The sequence below is a fragment of the Rhinopithecus bieti genome, unplaced genomic scaffold (assembly GCF_001698545.2).
Source record: "Rhinopithecus bieti isolate Rb0 unplaced genomic scaffold, ASM169854v2 scaffold_4709, whole genome shotgun sequence".
NCBI lineage: Eukaryota > Metazoa > Chordata > Mammalia > Primates > Cercopithecidae > Rhinopithecus > Rhinopithecus bieti.
Genome location: NW_016805139.1, coordinates 1,616,745 through 1,630,941, shown reverse-complemented (window position 1 = coordinate 1,630,941; position 14,197 = coordinate 1,616,745). Strand labels below are relative to the sequence as shown.

At 39.5% G+C, this 14,197-nt stretch overlaps 1 protein-coding gene and 1 pseudogene across 3 annotated transcripts in view; one reads left to right on the top strand and one right to left on the bottom strand.

Annotated features, from left to right (window-relative positions):
• LOC108529176 (RNA-binding protein with multiple splicing 2 pseudogene) overlaps positions 1-5,648 on the bottom strand; it is a 6,892-nt pseudogene extending 1,244 nt beyond the window's left edge.
• Positions 1-14,197, top strand: part of KCNQ5 (potassium voltage-gated channel subfamily Q member 5) — a 599,695-nt gene that overhangs the window by 555,338 nt on the left and 30,160 nt on the right. For all 3 annotated transcript variants that reach the window (XM_017871350.1, XM_017871349.1, XM_017871351.1), the window contains one exon: positions 10,865-10,973. In XM_017871350.1, the coding sequence (XP_017726839.1) occupies positions 10,865-10,973 (109 nt within the window). The remainder of the gene's footprint in view (positions 1-10,864; positions 10,974-14,197) is intronic.

Sequence of the window (14,197 nt, the reverse complement as noted above, 5' to 3'; positions counted from 1 at the left end):
CGGGGGGAGGGGTGCGGGGAGACGGAGTCTTCCTCAGTCGCCAGGCTGGGGTGCAATGGCGCGATCTCGGCTCACTGCAACCTCCACCTCCCAGGTTCAAGCGATTCTCCTGCCTCAGCCTCCCGAGTAGCTGAGACTACAGGCGCCCGCCACCACGCCCGGCTAATTTTTGTGTTTTTAGTAGAGACGGGGTTTCACCATGTTGGTCAGGCTGCTCTCGAACCTGACCTCAAGTGATCCGCGCGCCTCAGCCTCCCAAAGTGCTAGGATTACAGGCGTGAGCCAGCGCACCCGGGCCGGAAGATTTTTTTTTCTTCATTCTGTTTTCCTATTTTTCAAATACTTCATATCAAAAGTATACATTATTTTGTGATGGAAAATTCTTAAATTCCTTAGGAAACTTTAAATAAAATATAAATAATTTATAATCTCAGGAACTAGTACAGCTAATTTTATTTTTACATATTCTCTTCTAGCTACTTTTCTTTTCACATACTATTGTACATAGTTATAATCAACATAAGTAGTTTCATATTTTAATTTCATTGCACATTTTAAAATATTTTCATGTTATTACATACTATTCATAATTGTATTTTTCATAGCTGTGTAGTACACCTGCATGATCAAATGCTATAATTTACTATAATTTACAGTTTTCTATTTTAGGGCATTGAAACTTATATAACTATTTTTCAATGGTAGGTGATAAACATTATTGCATTAAGCTACATTTCTATTCTTTTCAAACTTATTTTCCGAAGGAAACTTCTCTGGTATAAAATTGTAAGATTGCTGATTATATAGCAAAGGCATGGAATCAATCTAAGTGCCCATCAGTGACAGATTTGATAAAGAAAATGTAGTACATACACACCGTGGATACTATGCAGCCATAAAACAGAATGAGATCATGTCCTTTGCAGGAACACGAATGGAGCTGGAGGCCATTATCCTCATCAAACTAACACAGGAACAAAAAACCAAATACCACATGTTCTCATTTATAAGTGGGAGCTAAATGAGGAGAGCACATGGACACAAAGAGGGGAACAACACACACTGAGGCCTACTTGAGGGTGGATGGTGGGAGGAGAGAAAGGATCAGAAAAAATAACTGTTGGATAGTTCCTGGGTGATTAAATAATCTGTACAACAAACATGACTTTACCGATGTAATAAACCTTCTCATGTCCCCCTGAACTTAAAAGTTTAAAATCAAAATAAAATAAAAGATTGCTGATTATACATTAAGTCTTTTATTGCCATAAAAATTTAATCTAATTTATATTGTCACCAGCAATGTCAAAGTGTGCTAAATTTATCTCAATTTTTTATTAGTTATTATTCTTATGAAAATTAAATAGGTATAAGTTCATGCTTTTAATTTACAATATTTAAATTTCTAGTAAGGCTGAATAATTTTCAGTCATTTTTTACTAGTCTTTCCTGACTGACTTATTTGTACATATATATTTTGGATTGTGATTCATTCAAATAAGTTCCTTATACATTATAGATATTAAGCCTTTTTTATATTTTGGAATTCTTCCATAATCAAGAATTTTTGGCATCGTGATTTAGTTATTGTGGGAAGTAACATGTTCTGTCTTCATTATCAAAGCTGCCAGCTCTCTCCTTTATAATTTCTCCTATTGCCCCAAATGTGAGGACGTTATTATTCCTCCACAGACAAAACAAGTGTTTCTGCTATGTTTTGACAATTGGGTTTTATTTTGTCTGTGACTGTGTAAACTACTTGTGTGTAAAAGCAGTAGTGATTTCTTTAAAAGAGAAAGAGGGCCAAAGCCTGAGAAGAGAGGGTGTTTTGATGGCTGCGGGTAGAAGACAATGACTGGAATTCAGAAGGCTGAGGCCTTCAAGCTCAATTAAAGATGACTAGAATGTTGTGATAGGACAAAACCTTGTTCCTATATCACCAATTTATCAAAGGATTTTTAAATTGCTTTTCTGTTTTTTATGACGTAGTCATTTACTGCCGTCTTGTGAGGCATGTATGTTGTCTCAAATTGCTGCTCTGCAAAATATATCAGCAGCACCAAGGAACACAGGATGGTGGATTAGCCAAACACACTGCTCAGCTCTGGCTGAGAGAAACCAGGAGATGTCATTTTTCTACCTACAACCAGTGGTCTTTGCCCTTGGCTACACATTGGATTCTTTCAGAGAGCTGGGAACTCCAATGCCTGGGTCCTAGCCTTTGGTTTCTAATGTTATTGGTCTTGAGAGCATCCTGGGTATTGGGATTTTTTTTAACACTCCCCAAATGATTTTAATGTGCAGCCAAATTTGAAACCCACTGTAATCATTTCATCAAGAAATGCAAAAAAGATATCCAAAATAAAAGAAATCAATGTATCGAAGAGATATCTGTACTCCCATGTTTATTGCAGTTATTCACAATATCTGAAATTTGGACTTAACCTAAGTGCCCGTCAGTGAATGAATAGATAAGGCAAATGTGGTATAGATACACAATGAAACATTATTCATCCATTAAAAAGAATGAAATCCTGTCATTAGCAGCAACATGGATAGGACTGGAGGCCATTATGTTAAGTGAAATAGGCCAGGCACAGAAAGAAATAGATCATATGTGCTCATTCGTATGTGGGACCTAAAAAAGTGGATCTCATGAAGACAGAGCTTAGATTGGTGGTTACAAGAGGCTGGGAAGAGAAGCTGGGAATTGGAAGAATGGGAATGAAGAGGGGTTAATTAATGGCTGCAGTTTGCTAGAAGAAATAAGTCCTAGTGTTTGATAGGTCAGTATGGTGACTATAGGTTACAGCAATCTGTTGTATATTTGAAATAGCTAGAAAAGAATAATTCAAATATTTCTAGCATAAAGAAAAGACAGATATTTAAGATGTTAGATAGCCCAAGTATACTGATTTGATCTTTACAAGTTTTATGAATGTAATAAATTATCACATGTACTCCAAAAATATGTACATCTATGTATCAATGAAAAATAGAATTATTTTAAAAAAGAAATGCAGAAAGAATCTAATCTGTAAAAGGAGGTGACTAAGAAAAAGAACTAGAAAATGCCTGTCCTTCTTCCATAAATACCTTCATCTTACTGGTAAAATTTCATAGTGGAAATAGAAATATGGTCTTTGGACATAGCAGAAACTGTTCTTCTTTACCATTCTCTCTCTTCGTCATCTAAAGTCCAAGTGGTCCTTTCCAGACAGTATGGGAAGTAGCAATTAGTGGTTTTTCAAAATTCAAAATTTGGCTTAGATCTTCTTATTTTATTTTATTTTTATTTATTTATTTATTTAGAGATGGAGTTTCACTCTTGTTGCCCACACTGGAGTGCAATGGTGCGACCTTGGCTCACTGCAACCTCCTCTTCTCAGGTTCAAGCAATTCTCCTGCCTCAGCCTCCCAAATACCTGGGATTACAGGTGCCTACCACCATGCTCAGCTAATTTTTTTGTTGTTGTATTTTTAGTAGAGATAGGGTTTCATCATGTTGGCCAGGCTGCTCTTGAACTCCTGACCTCAGGTGATCCACCTGCCTCGGCCTCTCAAAGTGCTGGGATTACAGGCATGAGCCACCGCACCCAGCCAGCTTAGATCTTTTTAAATGTTGAGGAACAGAGTACTTGAAAGCAAATCCTGAACACTGCTAATTAATAGGAAACGGGAAAGGCTTGGGGAAGACAAACAGTTGCATTTTATATTTATTTTTCTCCCTAATGCCAAGCATGGACCATTCATGGGGCTAACTCTGCCAGAGAGGATCCCAAGGGGATCCCTCACAGAGAGCAGGACTTTGGGGAGGACCTTGTTCCATTGGCATTTTGCCCTTTTCTGAGTAGGTTTTGACTAGGTGGTCACATGAGTTCACGGTCCCATAACCTACATCTCCCAAAATACCAGGACAGAGAGGCAAACTTGTAGTTGGAGAACAGAGGGCCAACCTCAGCTGGAAATGTAGCCCCTCCTAAGTACTTTAGCATTCAGAGGGGTTTAAGCCCCTAGGAGTAATAAGAAAGACATTTAATGTGTTATTAACGTCACTGGAAAGAAAATTGACAACTCAAGATACAGCAGGTCCACAAATAAAATTGTTTCCTTCAACATCGTTTTGTTAGATGGATAAGAAAAAAAAAAATGATTCTTGGCTGGACCACTGTCTGTGTGGAGTTGGCACATCCTCCTCAGGCCTGCATGGGTTTTCTGCAGGTTCTCTGGTTTCCTCCCATATCCCAAAGCTGTGCACTGAAGTTCATTGGCGTGTCTAAATCATCCTCATCTGAGTGAGTGTGGGGGTGTGTGTGAGCATGCTCTGCTATGAGGTGCATCCTGTCCATGGCTGTTAGCTGCCTTGTGCCCTCCACTGCCAGGATGGGCTCCAGCCACCCTCGACCCTGAACTGGAATAAGTGGGTTAGAAAATAAATGAATGAATGAATGAATGAATGAATGAATACAAATTATTGTAAAATCAAAATTTGTCAGACCAGACTCAGTGGCTCACACCTGGAATTCCACACTTTGGGAGGTCAAAGCAAGAGGATCATTTGAGGTCAGGAGTTCAAGGCCAGCCTTGGTAACATAACAAGACCTCTCCATCTCTGCAAAGAATTAAAAAATGAAAATAAAAACTATCCAGACATGGTGACATGTGCCTGTAGTCCTAGCTAAAGGGAGGCTAAGGAGGGAGGATAACTTGGGCCCAGGGGGTTGAAGTTGCAGTTACCTATGATCACACCACTGCATTCCAGCCTAGGCAACAGAGGGAGACGCTGTCTCAAAAATAATAATAATAATAAATAACCATACATCTGGCAGTAAAATGAGTTTGGTTAAAAATAACTAAATAAGCCAGGCACGGTGGCTCGTACCTGTAATCCTAACACTTTGGGAGGCCGGGTGGATCACATGAGGTCAGGAGTTCAAGACCAGCCTGGCCAACATGGCGAAACCCTGTCTCTACTAAAAATACAAAAAATTAGCTGGGCATGGTGGCAGACACCCGTAATCCCAGCTACTCGGGAAGCTGAGGCAGGAGAATCGCTTGAACCCGGGGGGACAGAGGTTGCAGTGAGCCAAGATGGTACCACTTCACTCCAGCCTGGGCTAAAGAGCAAGACTCTGTCTCAAAAATAAAATAAATAAATAAGTAAATAAATAGCGTACAATAATCATACAAATACACAACAACTGATGCAGTAGGAAAGCACCCAGCAAGCCCACCAATATTTGCTCTTGTTTTTTAACTGTATAGTGGTAGGAGGTGCCCCTTCTAATTTTCGCTTGGCAATCATTTATTCTTTGATTTAACCTCCCCCACCATGACCACTGTCACTCACTGATTCACCAAAAATTAGGTAAATAATTATCTTACTTGTTTTTATTAACATTTCTTAAATGTATATGTAGCTCACATTTGTTTCAGCGTTTAATATTGTGTTTTGTGTCTTTGTGTAGAAATTGGTGATGTTTTTGTGACTAGAAATATGCCATAGGACTTTAACTCTTGTTTAGATCACATAGCTGTGGTAAAATCGTTTTCATTATACATGATTTCGCTTAAAGTCACAATTTCCAAGAACCTACCGAAGACATTAAGTGAGGACTTGGTGTACTTATGAAGCAGAAAGACGGCATCTTGCTCATCTTTGTAGCTTTGAAGCAAGAAAAAAAAATTCCCTAATTCACTCCTGCTTCAACACATGCCAGCAAAGATATATTTCCTATTCATTTGCTTTAACTACACCTACCCAAAAAAAGGCAGGATTGAGTGTTTAATTTACAGCTTAAGCAATCAAATTATAAAGTGCTGTATAAAACTGCACAATCAGATGCATTTGAGTATAATGTAATTGATGACTGACTCTCATCCTCTGTCCAGCCCTGTTCCTAAACAGGATGAGTCTCTTACTGGGGTACAGGATGTTGATGGGGAGCGCAACATTAGGCTGGGAGGTAATATCTTGTAATCATTTGGGATGTTCTCAGGTTCATTTGTGTAAACAATGTAGTTTCACTATCTTTACTTTTGTGCTTATTGTGACTGTACACATCTGCTGAAAGAAAGTTTTCCATTAACTTCAAAATTAAAGGACTCTATATTTTATGCTATTTCAGTATTTGGACCTGCATTATCATGTTATGGCTGGTTATACTGTGTTTTCAAATACAGAAGTTATAATATAGGCTTGCAGGATCTGTCTTGTAACCACTCCAGTGTTCCCCAGCTTTCTGAGATATGGGAAGAGACTAAGATAGAAGTACCTCTCATTCAGATTCAGATGCGGGAAAGCAGTCATATGCCTCTATTTTGAAGGACAGCATACAACACTCTTGTGAATTCTGTACTGACAATCTTTTTTTTTTTTTTTTTTTTTTTTTTTTTTAAGAGACTGGGTCTCACTCTGTTGCCCAGGCTGGAGTGAAGTAGTACAATCATAGCTAACTGCACCCTTGAACTCCTGGGCTGAAGCTATTCTCCCTCTTCAGCCTCCTGAGTAGCTTGAATGACTACAGGCACACACACCACCATGCCCACCTTTTTTTATTTTTATTAATATTATTATCTGTAGAGACGGGGTTGCCCAGGCTGGTATCAAACTCCTGGCCTTAAGCAATCCTCCTGCCCCAGCCTCCCAAAGTGCTGGGATTAAAGGAATGAGCCACCATGCTCAGATGTACTGGGACTCTTGATAAAGTTTGTTATTCAATATTTCCTTTGGGGAGCTAACATCTGGGCATCTCCCAGGGCTCCATAATGATGGCTGGTGGCTTCAGGTTTGTCAGCCACCCAGTCTGTATATGAGTCCTCTATTCCACCTGACCTCTCCCCATCCCTTACACACACCCCTTGAAGTTCCAGAGTCTGTATATTTCCAAGGCTCCTTTGGGTGTGGCCTGACCCAGCACATGGCCATGGTGACCACATTGCTCAAAATCAAATCTCTGGATGTTATGGGGTCCACACCATGCCAAGTGCACCAGCCATGTGAAAGAAAATGTGATGCGGGGGGAGATGGGAACCCAGATACCAATAAGAGATACAAGAAGGGCAGCTCGGTGTGGTGGTTCACGCCTGTAATCCCAGCACTTTGGAAGGCCAAGGCCGGCAGATCACCTGAGGTCAGGAGTTCGAGACCAGACTGGCCAACATGGTAAAACCCCGTTTCTACTAAATATTTAAAAATAAGCCAGGTATGGTGGTGGGCACCTGTAATCCCAGCTACTCGGGAAGCAGGAGAATTGCTTAAACCCGGTAGGCAGAGGTTGCACAGAGCCGAGATTGTGCCACTACACTCCAGTCTGGGCGACAGAGCAAGATGCCATCTCAAAAAAAAAAAAAAAAAGAGAGAGAGACAGAGATACAAGAAGGGCAAATCTGGAAGCAGCCAGAGGTGAGGTTCAGGGTCAGACAGCTCCAGAACCCAACGGCTGGGGTTTAAGTTCTCATTCTGTCATTTATTCTCCAGGTGTCCTTCAGCAAGTTCCTTAGCCTTCTGTTCCTCACTTTCATAATCTATAAAACAAGAGGTAATAGTAAAACACACTTCATGGGGTTTTGATACAATTAAAGTTCTTGGCACATAATTAGAGTTCTCTAAAAAAAAAAAAAAAAAAAACACTTATTACTATCATCATCATTATTGTCCTGGAGCAAAGAATTGGAAGCCATGAAGGAAAGTTTCCCCAGCTGTATTCATTTCCTTGGGCTGCCATCCCCAATTACCACAAATCAGGTGACTTGAAAGCACAGAAATGTATTATCTCACGGTACAGGAGTCCAGAAGTCTGTGAAATCATGGGATCATTATGGTTGCTTCCTTCTGGAAGCTCTGCGGGAGAAACCATCCCCTGCCTCTCTCCTAATGACTGGTGGTGGCCAACAATCCCTGGTCTTCCTTGGCTTGTAGATGCATCACTGCAGTCTCTGCTTCCATCTTCTCTGTGTCCCTGTGTCTTTGCCTTTTCTGTTTCATAAAGACATTTTTGCTTCATTTAGGGCCCCCCCAATCCAGTGTCATCTCATTTTGAACCTTACATTGATTACATCTGCAAGACCTTTATTCCAACTAAGGTCATATTCCAATGTTCCACATGGACATAAATCTTGGGGTGACTATTCATCCTACCACAGCAACTAAGAGCAGGTTAAATAAAATCAGAAGAAACCACGAACAATTCCTGGAAAGAATGTCGTCAAACCATGGTCATGACGTTTACGGGCTAAAAAGACTGTGTTGTGTGGGTGGTCAGTCCAGCAAACTGGGCCACCCTGAAGGTCATCACTGAGTCCGAACCAACTGTCAAACACAGAGTTAATCAATATACTCTCATTCCAACTGGGGCAAACTTCTCTGGAGAAAACACGTATCTGACAGGAGCAAGCTATGCACATCAGGTAACACGCACGTGTAGTGAGCTCTTTGCCCTGTCTCTCCTGACATGTTGTAGTCACAATTTAACCCCAAACTCATTCTGACACTGAGTAATGCAATGCAAAGGGCATGGGCTTTGGAGCCTCAGGGAACTGAATTTTAATGTCATCCTCTGCAACTTACTAGCTCCACTTGCCACCTTCATGGCCTCAGATGAGGTACTTACCCTCTCCAAGCCTTAATTTCTGCATCTGAAAATTGGTCATAATACCACTAACAACTTGTAAAGTTGCTGTATGTATGAAAACTAATATATGCAGAAGCTGCACCTAAGTACCTGGTGTAAATTTCAATGAGTGATTGCTATTTGTCTTAGTCTATTTGCACTGCTATAACAAAATGCCTGAGACTGGATAACCTATAAAGACTAGAAATTCATTTCTCACAGGTCTGGAGGTTGGAAGTTCAAGATGGCACCTTGCTACCGAGTCTCCCAGAAGGGACAAACATTATAGTCCTCCACATGGTAGGAAGACCAGAGGGCAGGAGGGGCCCTACCCTATTCACTCGCAGCCCTTCCTATAAGGTCACTAATACCCATTCCATGAGGGTCTCCACCCTCATAAATGAATCACCTCCTAAAGTTCCCACGTCTTAATACTATCACACTGGTGATTAAGTTTCAACATATGAATACAGGATGACAAATTTAGAAAAATAACACTATTAGTATCATTATTGTGAGGTAGTAGTTTCATCTCTCCCCTACTAGGCTTGAGGGCAACAAAGCCAAAGGGACCTTGAAGAAGAGCTGTGAAGATCCATGTGTCTACATGTATCTCATCATCTCTTCCCCCACCACCACTGGCATTACAGCACAAAAGTAAACTGCATAAACACTCTGTAAATATTCATTGATGTAAATGACACACGAACAGCATTACAAATATAAGCACTGCCTCAATGAATGAACCTCCAATAGCCTTTCAAAATTTGGAGACCAACCAGGACAGCCCATGGCAAAGTCTTTCCCTTTCATGACTTAGCAAATGAATACTGCACAGAGCAAAGGCAACACAAAGTAGTATTCATCCTCTAGTGTATGTCAACATTTAGAGAGGCTTGGACCATATAAAAATGGTATTTGTAGGCCAGGCACGATGGCTCACCCCTGTAATCCCAGCAATTAGGGAGGCTAAGGCAGACGGATCACTTGAGGCCAGTAGTTTGAGACCTGCCTGGTCAACATGGTGAAACCCTGTCTCTACTAAAAACATAAAAATTGGCTGAGTGTGGTGGTGTGGGCCTGTAATCCCAGTTACTTGGGGGGCTGAGGCATGAGAATTGCTTGAACCCAATAGGTGGAGGTTACAGTGAGCCAAGATTGCACCACTGCACTCCAGCCTGGGCGACAAAACAAGACTTTGTCTCAAAAAAAGAAAAAAAAAAATGATATTTGGAGGCCACATAACTCCTCTTTCATGAGAGCATTTTTATTACTTTATTTACTTTGTATTACCACAATAATACATGTTCACTGGAGAAATGTTAGAAAATACAGGCAAGCAAAAACAATAAAATCATTCTTAATTTCAGATATATAGAGTTTTTTTCTTTAACAATATATTGTGACACTTTCCCAGTCATTAGACTTCAACATCATTTTTTAAAGTTGTCTAATATTCCATTATATAAACCCACCAATATTCATTTAACCTATCCCCCATCAGAGGAATTTTAACTTCATTCCAATGTTTTGTTACTGTAAACAGAAATGCAATGAAATAAGCTTATTCCTTATTTGTTTTACAAATTCATAATAATTTGGCATTTAATATAACCCTGCTCCCTTCCCCAAACACTTGCAATTAACCCAAAAAAGTAAATTTCCTTCGTTTATGAAAAACTGATTTTTTATCCAGTCTGAAAATCTGCTCTCCGCTTTGGCTGTATGATCTGAAGCAAGCTCTTTCCTGGCCTCCTGTATCCAGTAACTAATAAGTTGTCAGCATTCTTGGCTCTGGCTACTTAGCTTACTTGTTCAGGGCATAAGGCTAATGGGGTCAATGTCACGGGATGTGAGCTTGATAAAGTAGGCCAGTTAGTTACAAGTCCAAAGACTATTTCTGTAACTCCAGACAGCTGTCATTTAAAAACTGGCTGTTAGTTTCCAAGGAACTGGGCAAAACAGCATAGGTAGATCCACACAAATCCATCACCAGTACTGGAAAGATAATGTGTCAATAGCTTCATCTTGCCCGTAGAAAACAGTTCAGAAAAGTATTCATATTTAAAACGGGGGAGGCTGTAGGAAAACAAGAAAGAATAATATTGGCAAGACAATTGGCTGACCTTATACATATCTTGGTTTATCAGCTTAGTCTGTGAGTATCCCGCCATTTCCACGTGAGAAAAATTCAGCAACACGTTTCAAATTGCGGATGGTGGTGTTATTTAACTGGCAATATTCTCTTGCAGCTGACACAGCCCTTGGCACTGATGATGTATATGATGAAAAAGGATGCCAGTGTGATGTATCAGTGGAAGACCTCACCCCACCACTTAAAACTGTCATTCGAGCTATCAGGTTGGTGAAATCTTGAACAAAGTGATTCAGAGACATACTTATGATTAATTGAATTACGATGTTGCTAAATTATTTTTCTGCAGGTAAATGTCCTGGAATAAACACTTTCCCTTTTCCTATTCATCCATATGCCTATTGAATTGTGAAATATTTGTTTCTTAATAGAAAACTCTGCTGTGTTCAACACAGAGTTATAAAACGTGGGTGGGATTTGAAAAGCCAGGTCACGTTTGAGAGATTACACGAGTCTTGGCTTGTCATGTGTATTTACTGCTTTAAGGACATATAGTTTATTGATGCAATTGGATTTTTTAATTATTTTTATGACTTGCTCCAATCTATATTCTGTACAGAATTGTATATCAAAGAAAAGGCCTTGTAGGTTATTTCAAAATGGGTTGAGTTCTGAAAATGGGAAACCTAAAGCATTTTGCAGTGACTTAGTCTTATTATCCGAAATGTAATTGTTAAAGGCTGATCTTAATTTGCTTCCTCTACTGGTGGCAGAGAGCTAAGAGAGTATACCCAGCAACTTAAATTTACATTTTCCGTGACCTTTCCCACCACACACACACACAGACAGCCGCGTGCATGTGCGCACACACACACACACACACATGCAATCAAGATCTGGACTAGATTAACTGCTGCATGCTCAGCTGGCCCAGTTTAATCCTTTTGGGAGAATTTGTGTATGTCAGGGAATGCTGAGTAACTATATTGCAAAAAAAAGAAATACCTCTGCCTGTTGGTGAAAAACTAGAAGAAAGTTCAAAATATCCAAACCAGGCCAGGTGTAGTGCCTCATGCCTGTAATCCCAGCACTATGGGAGGCTGGGGGCGGGGGGGCAGATCACTTGAGATTAGGAGTTCAAGATAAACCTGGCCAACATGGCAAAACCCCATCTTTACTAAAAATACAAAAATTAGCTGGGTGTGGTGGCGGGCACCTGTAATCCCAGATACTTGGGAGGCTGAGGCAGGAGAATTGATTGAACCCGGGAGGTGGAGGTTGCAGTGAACTGAAATCATGCCAGTGCACTCCAGCCTGGGCAACAGAACAAGATTCTGTCTCCAAAAAATAAAATAAAATAAAATATCCAAACCAATTTAGCTATTCACATGTTTGGTCTAATCTTGAATATTAGTATGATTGATTACTTATTTCTGTTTTTAGTTGGTCATTTGGCATCATGTAAGACATTTATTTACTCTATAGTTGAGAGTCACTAGGAAAGCAGAAATGAGTTCTAAAGATTTTCATAAATGTTTGTGGGGGCAAAGAAAATCATGGTGTGATGAAACTCCAGAACATGTTTAAACACTATCTGTAGCAGCAAACTATAAAAAAAAGTGAAGTCCAATTACTTCTCAATGGAACCCTCAAGTCACAAACCCTATGGGTAAAGAGATTACACCTTCCTATTTGGCCTGGACAGTCCCAGATTATGCCTCTAGTCTCATCATTAGTGTTAATAATGCTCCCATCTTTCTCAAAGTATCCCAGTTTGGACAACCAATTATACAGTCACCCTATCTCTGGTGAACCTAGAAGCCTTGGGTGATGTATAAGCCCAGATAACCGAGAATATGTAGTGAAATGTTGTCTGAAACCTTCAGTTAAAGGGATAGAGAGGATTTAGAACTGCACTGTCCAATATGATAGCCACTGGCTACTTGAGGTTACTGAGGCTATTTAAATTTGAATTAATTAAAATGAAATACATTTTAAAATTCAGTTGATCAGTCGCACCATTCATATTTCAACTGGTCAATAGCCACAGGTGGCCAGTGGCTACTTCATTAGACAAAGAAACAAAACATTTCCCTTGTCACAGAAAATTATATTGAATATTACTGGTCTAGAAGTCACCTTGAAATTTTTCACGTGTTGAGTATATCCATAAAAGACCCTAAAGTGAAGGTGGGGCAATTCAGTCCATGAATTAATCTGACTTGCAGCAAGAAGGGAAAATCTTATCTAGTGAGAGCAGATTAGGCTTCCTAAAAGTCATACTTAACCCAGTTTATGTCATTTCCCGAGACCTTCTGAAGCTTTCTGCTTTTGCTTTACAACCTATAAAAAGGATTGTGAGCTGCAAGAAAGAAAATGAAATAGGTTTATTCTGCTAGCTAAGCACTTTAGCAATGGCTTAAGATTTACTCTGTTATTCTTCTTGAAACTTGACTGATTTTTGTGAAGTCCTTTGCAGAATTCCTTTGCTTTCCAGAATTCTTTCTTGGTTCTTATCTTTAATGGAACTTTACTATTTACATGTCTATCTTTTTGTAGATTCTTGATGTTTTCTGCTTGCTGCATTGTGATACCTGAGGGAGATGTTTTTCTCCTCCATATCCTGATTCTGCTTAGTGGTTTTCATCACTTCTAAATTCCATTTCAAATTAACAGATTATGTCGCTTGAACCCAGGAGGCGGAGGCTGCAGTGAGCTGAGATCGTGCCACTGCACTTCACCCTAGAAGACAGAACAAGACTCTGTCTGAAAATAAAATAAAATAAAATAAAATAAAGAAAATACAATTAAATTAACAGATTCTGTAAAAACCTAATAGCTACACTCAATAGCTTAATAACCTAATTGAAAGTTTTTTATTCATGGTGTACTTAATTTCTAAAGATACTTAATTTAAAAACCAACCAATACAATTAGCAGTTCTAAAAAGAAGTTTGCAGGTATAAGTTCTAAATCTTATGCAGAAGGGTTCTTTTTCTAAGGAGTTTAATTATGTTAATAAGTTCAACATCAGTTGCCGGCGGGTTTTTTGCCAGAACCAGCCCACGTCTTGCAGCTCCCCTGAAGCGGTATGTATATGTATACATACTGATTGCAAGTGTGAAACATCTATTATTCATCTCTAAAATAGTAACTTTGGGCATTTTTCTTGTTATTTTTTAATTGTTAGAATATTTAATATGAATATTTAAATATGCCTTTTGTATTTCAGTAACTCTTGCAATAGTAGTTTTTCCTAACAGCCAAATTAAAATGTGTAACAAAAAATATGTATTCCACTGCAAGGATGACAATATGGAAAATAATATTACTATCTTCACAAAGAGCAAAGTAAGAGTTCTTATTTTCAGTTATCAATATTTATTAAACATCTGCCATGGCCGGGCGTGGTGGCTCAAGCCTGTAATCCCAGCACTTTGGGAGGCCGAGACGGGCGGATCACGAGGTCAGGAGATCGAGACCATCCTGG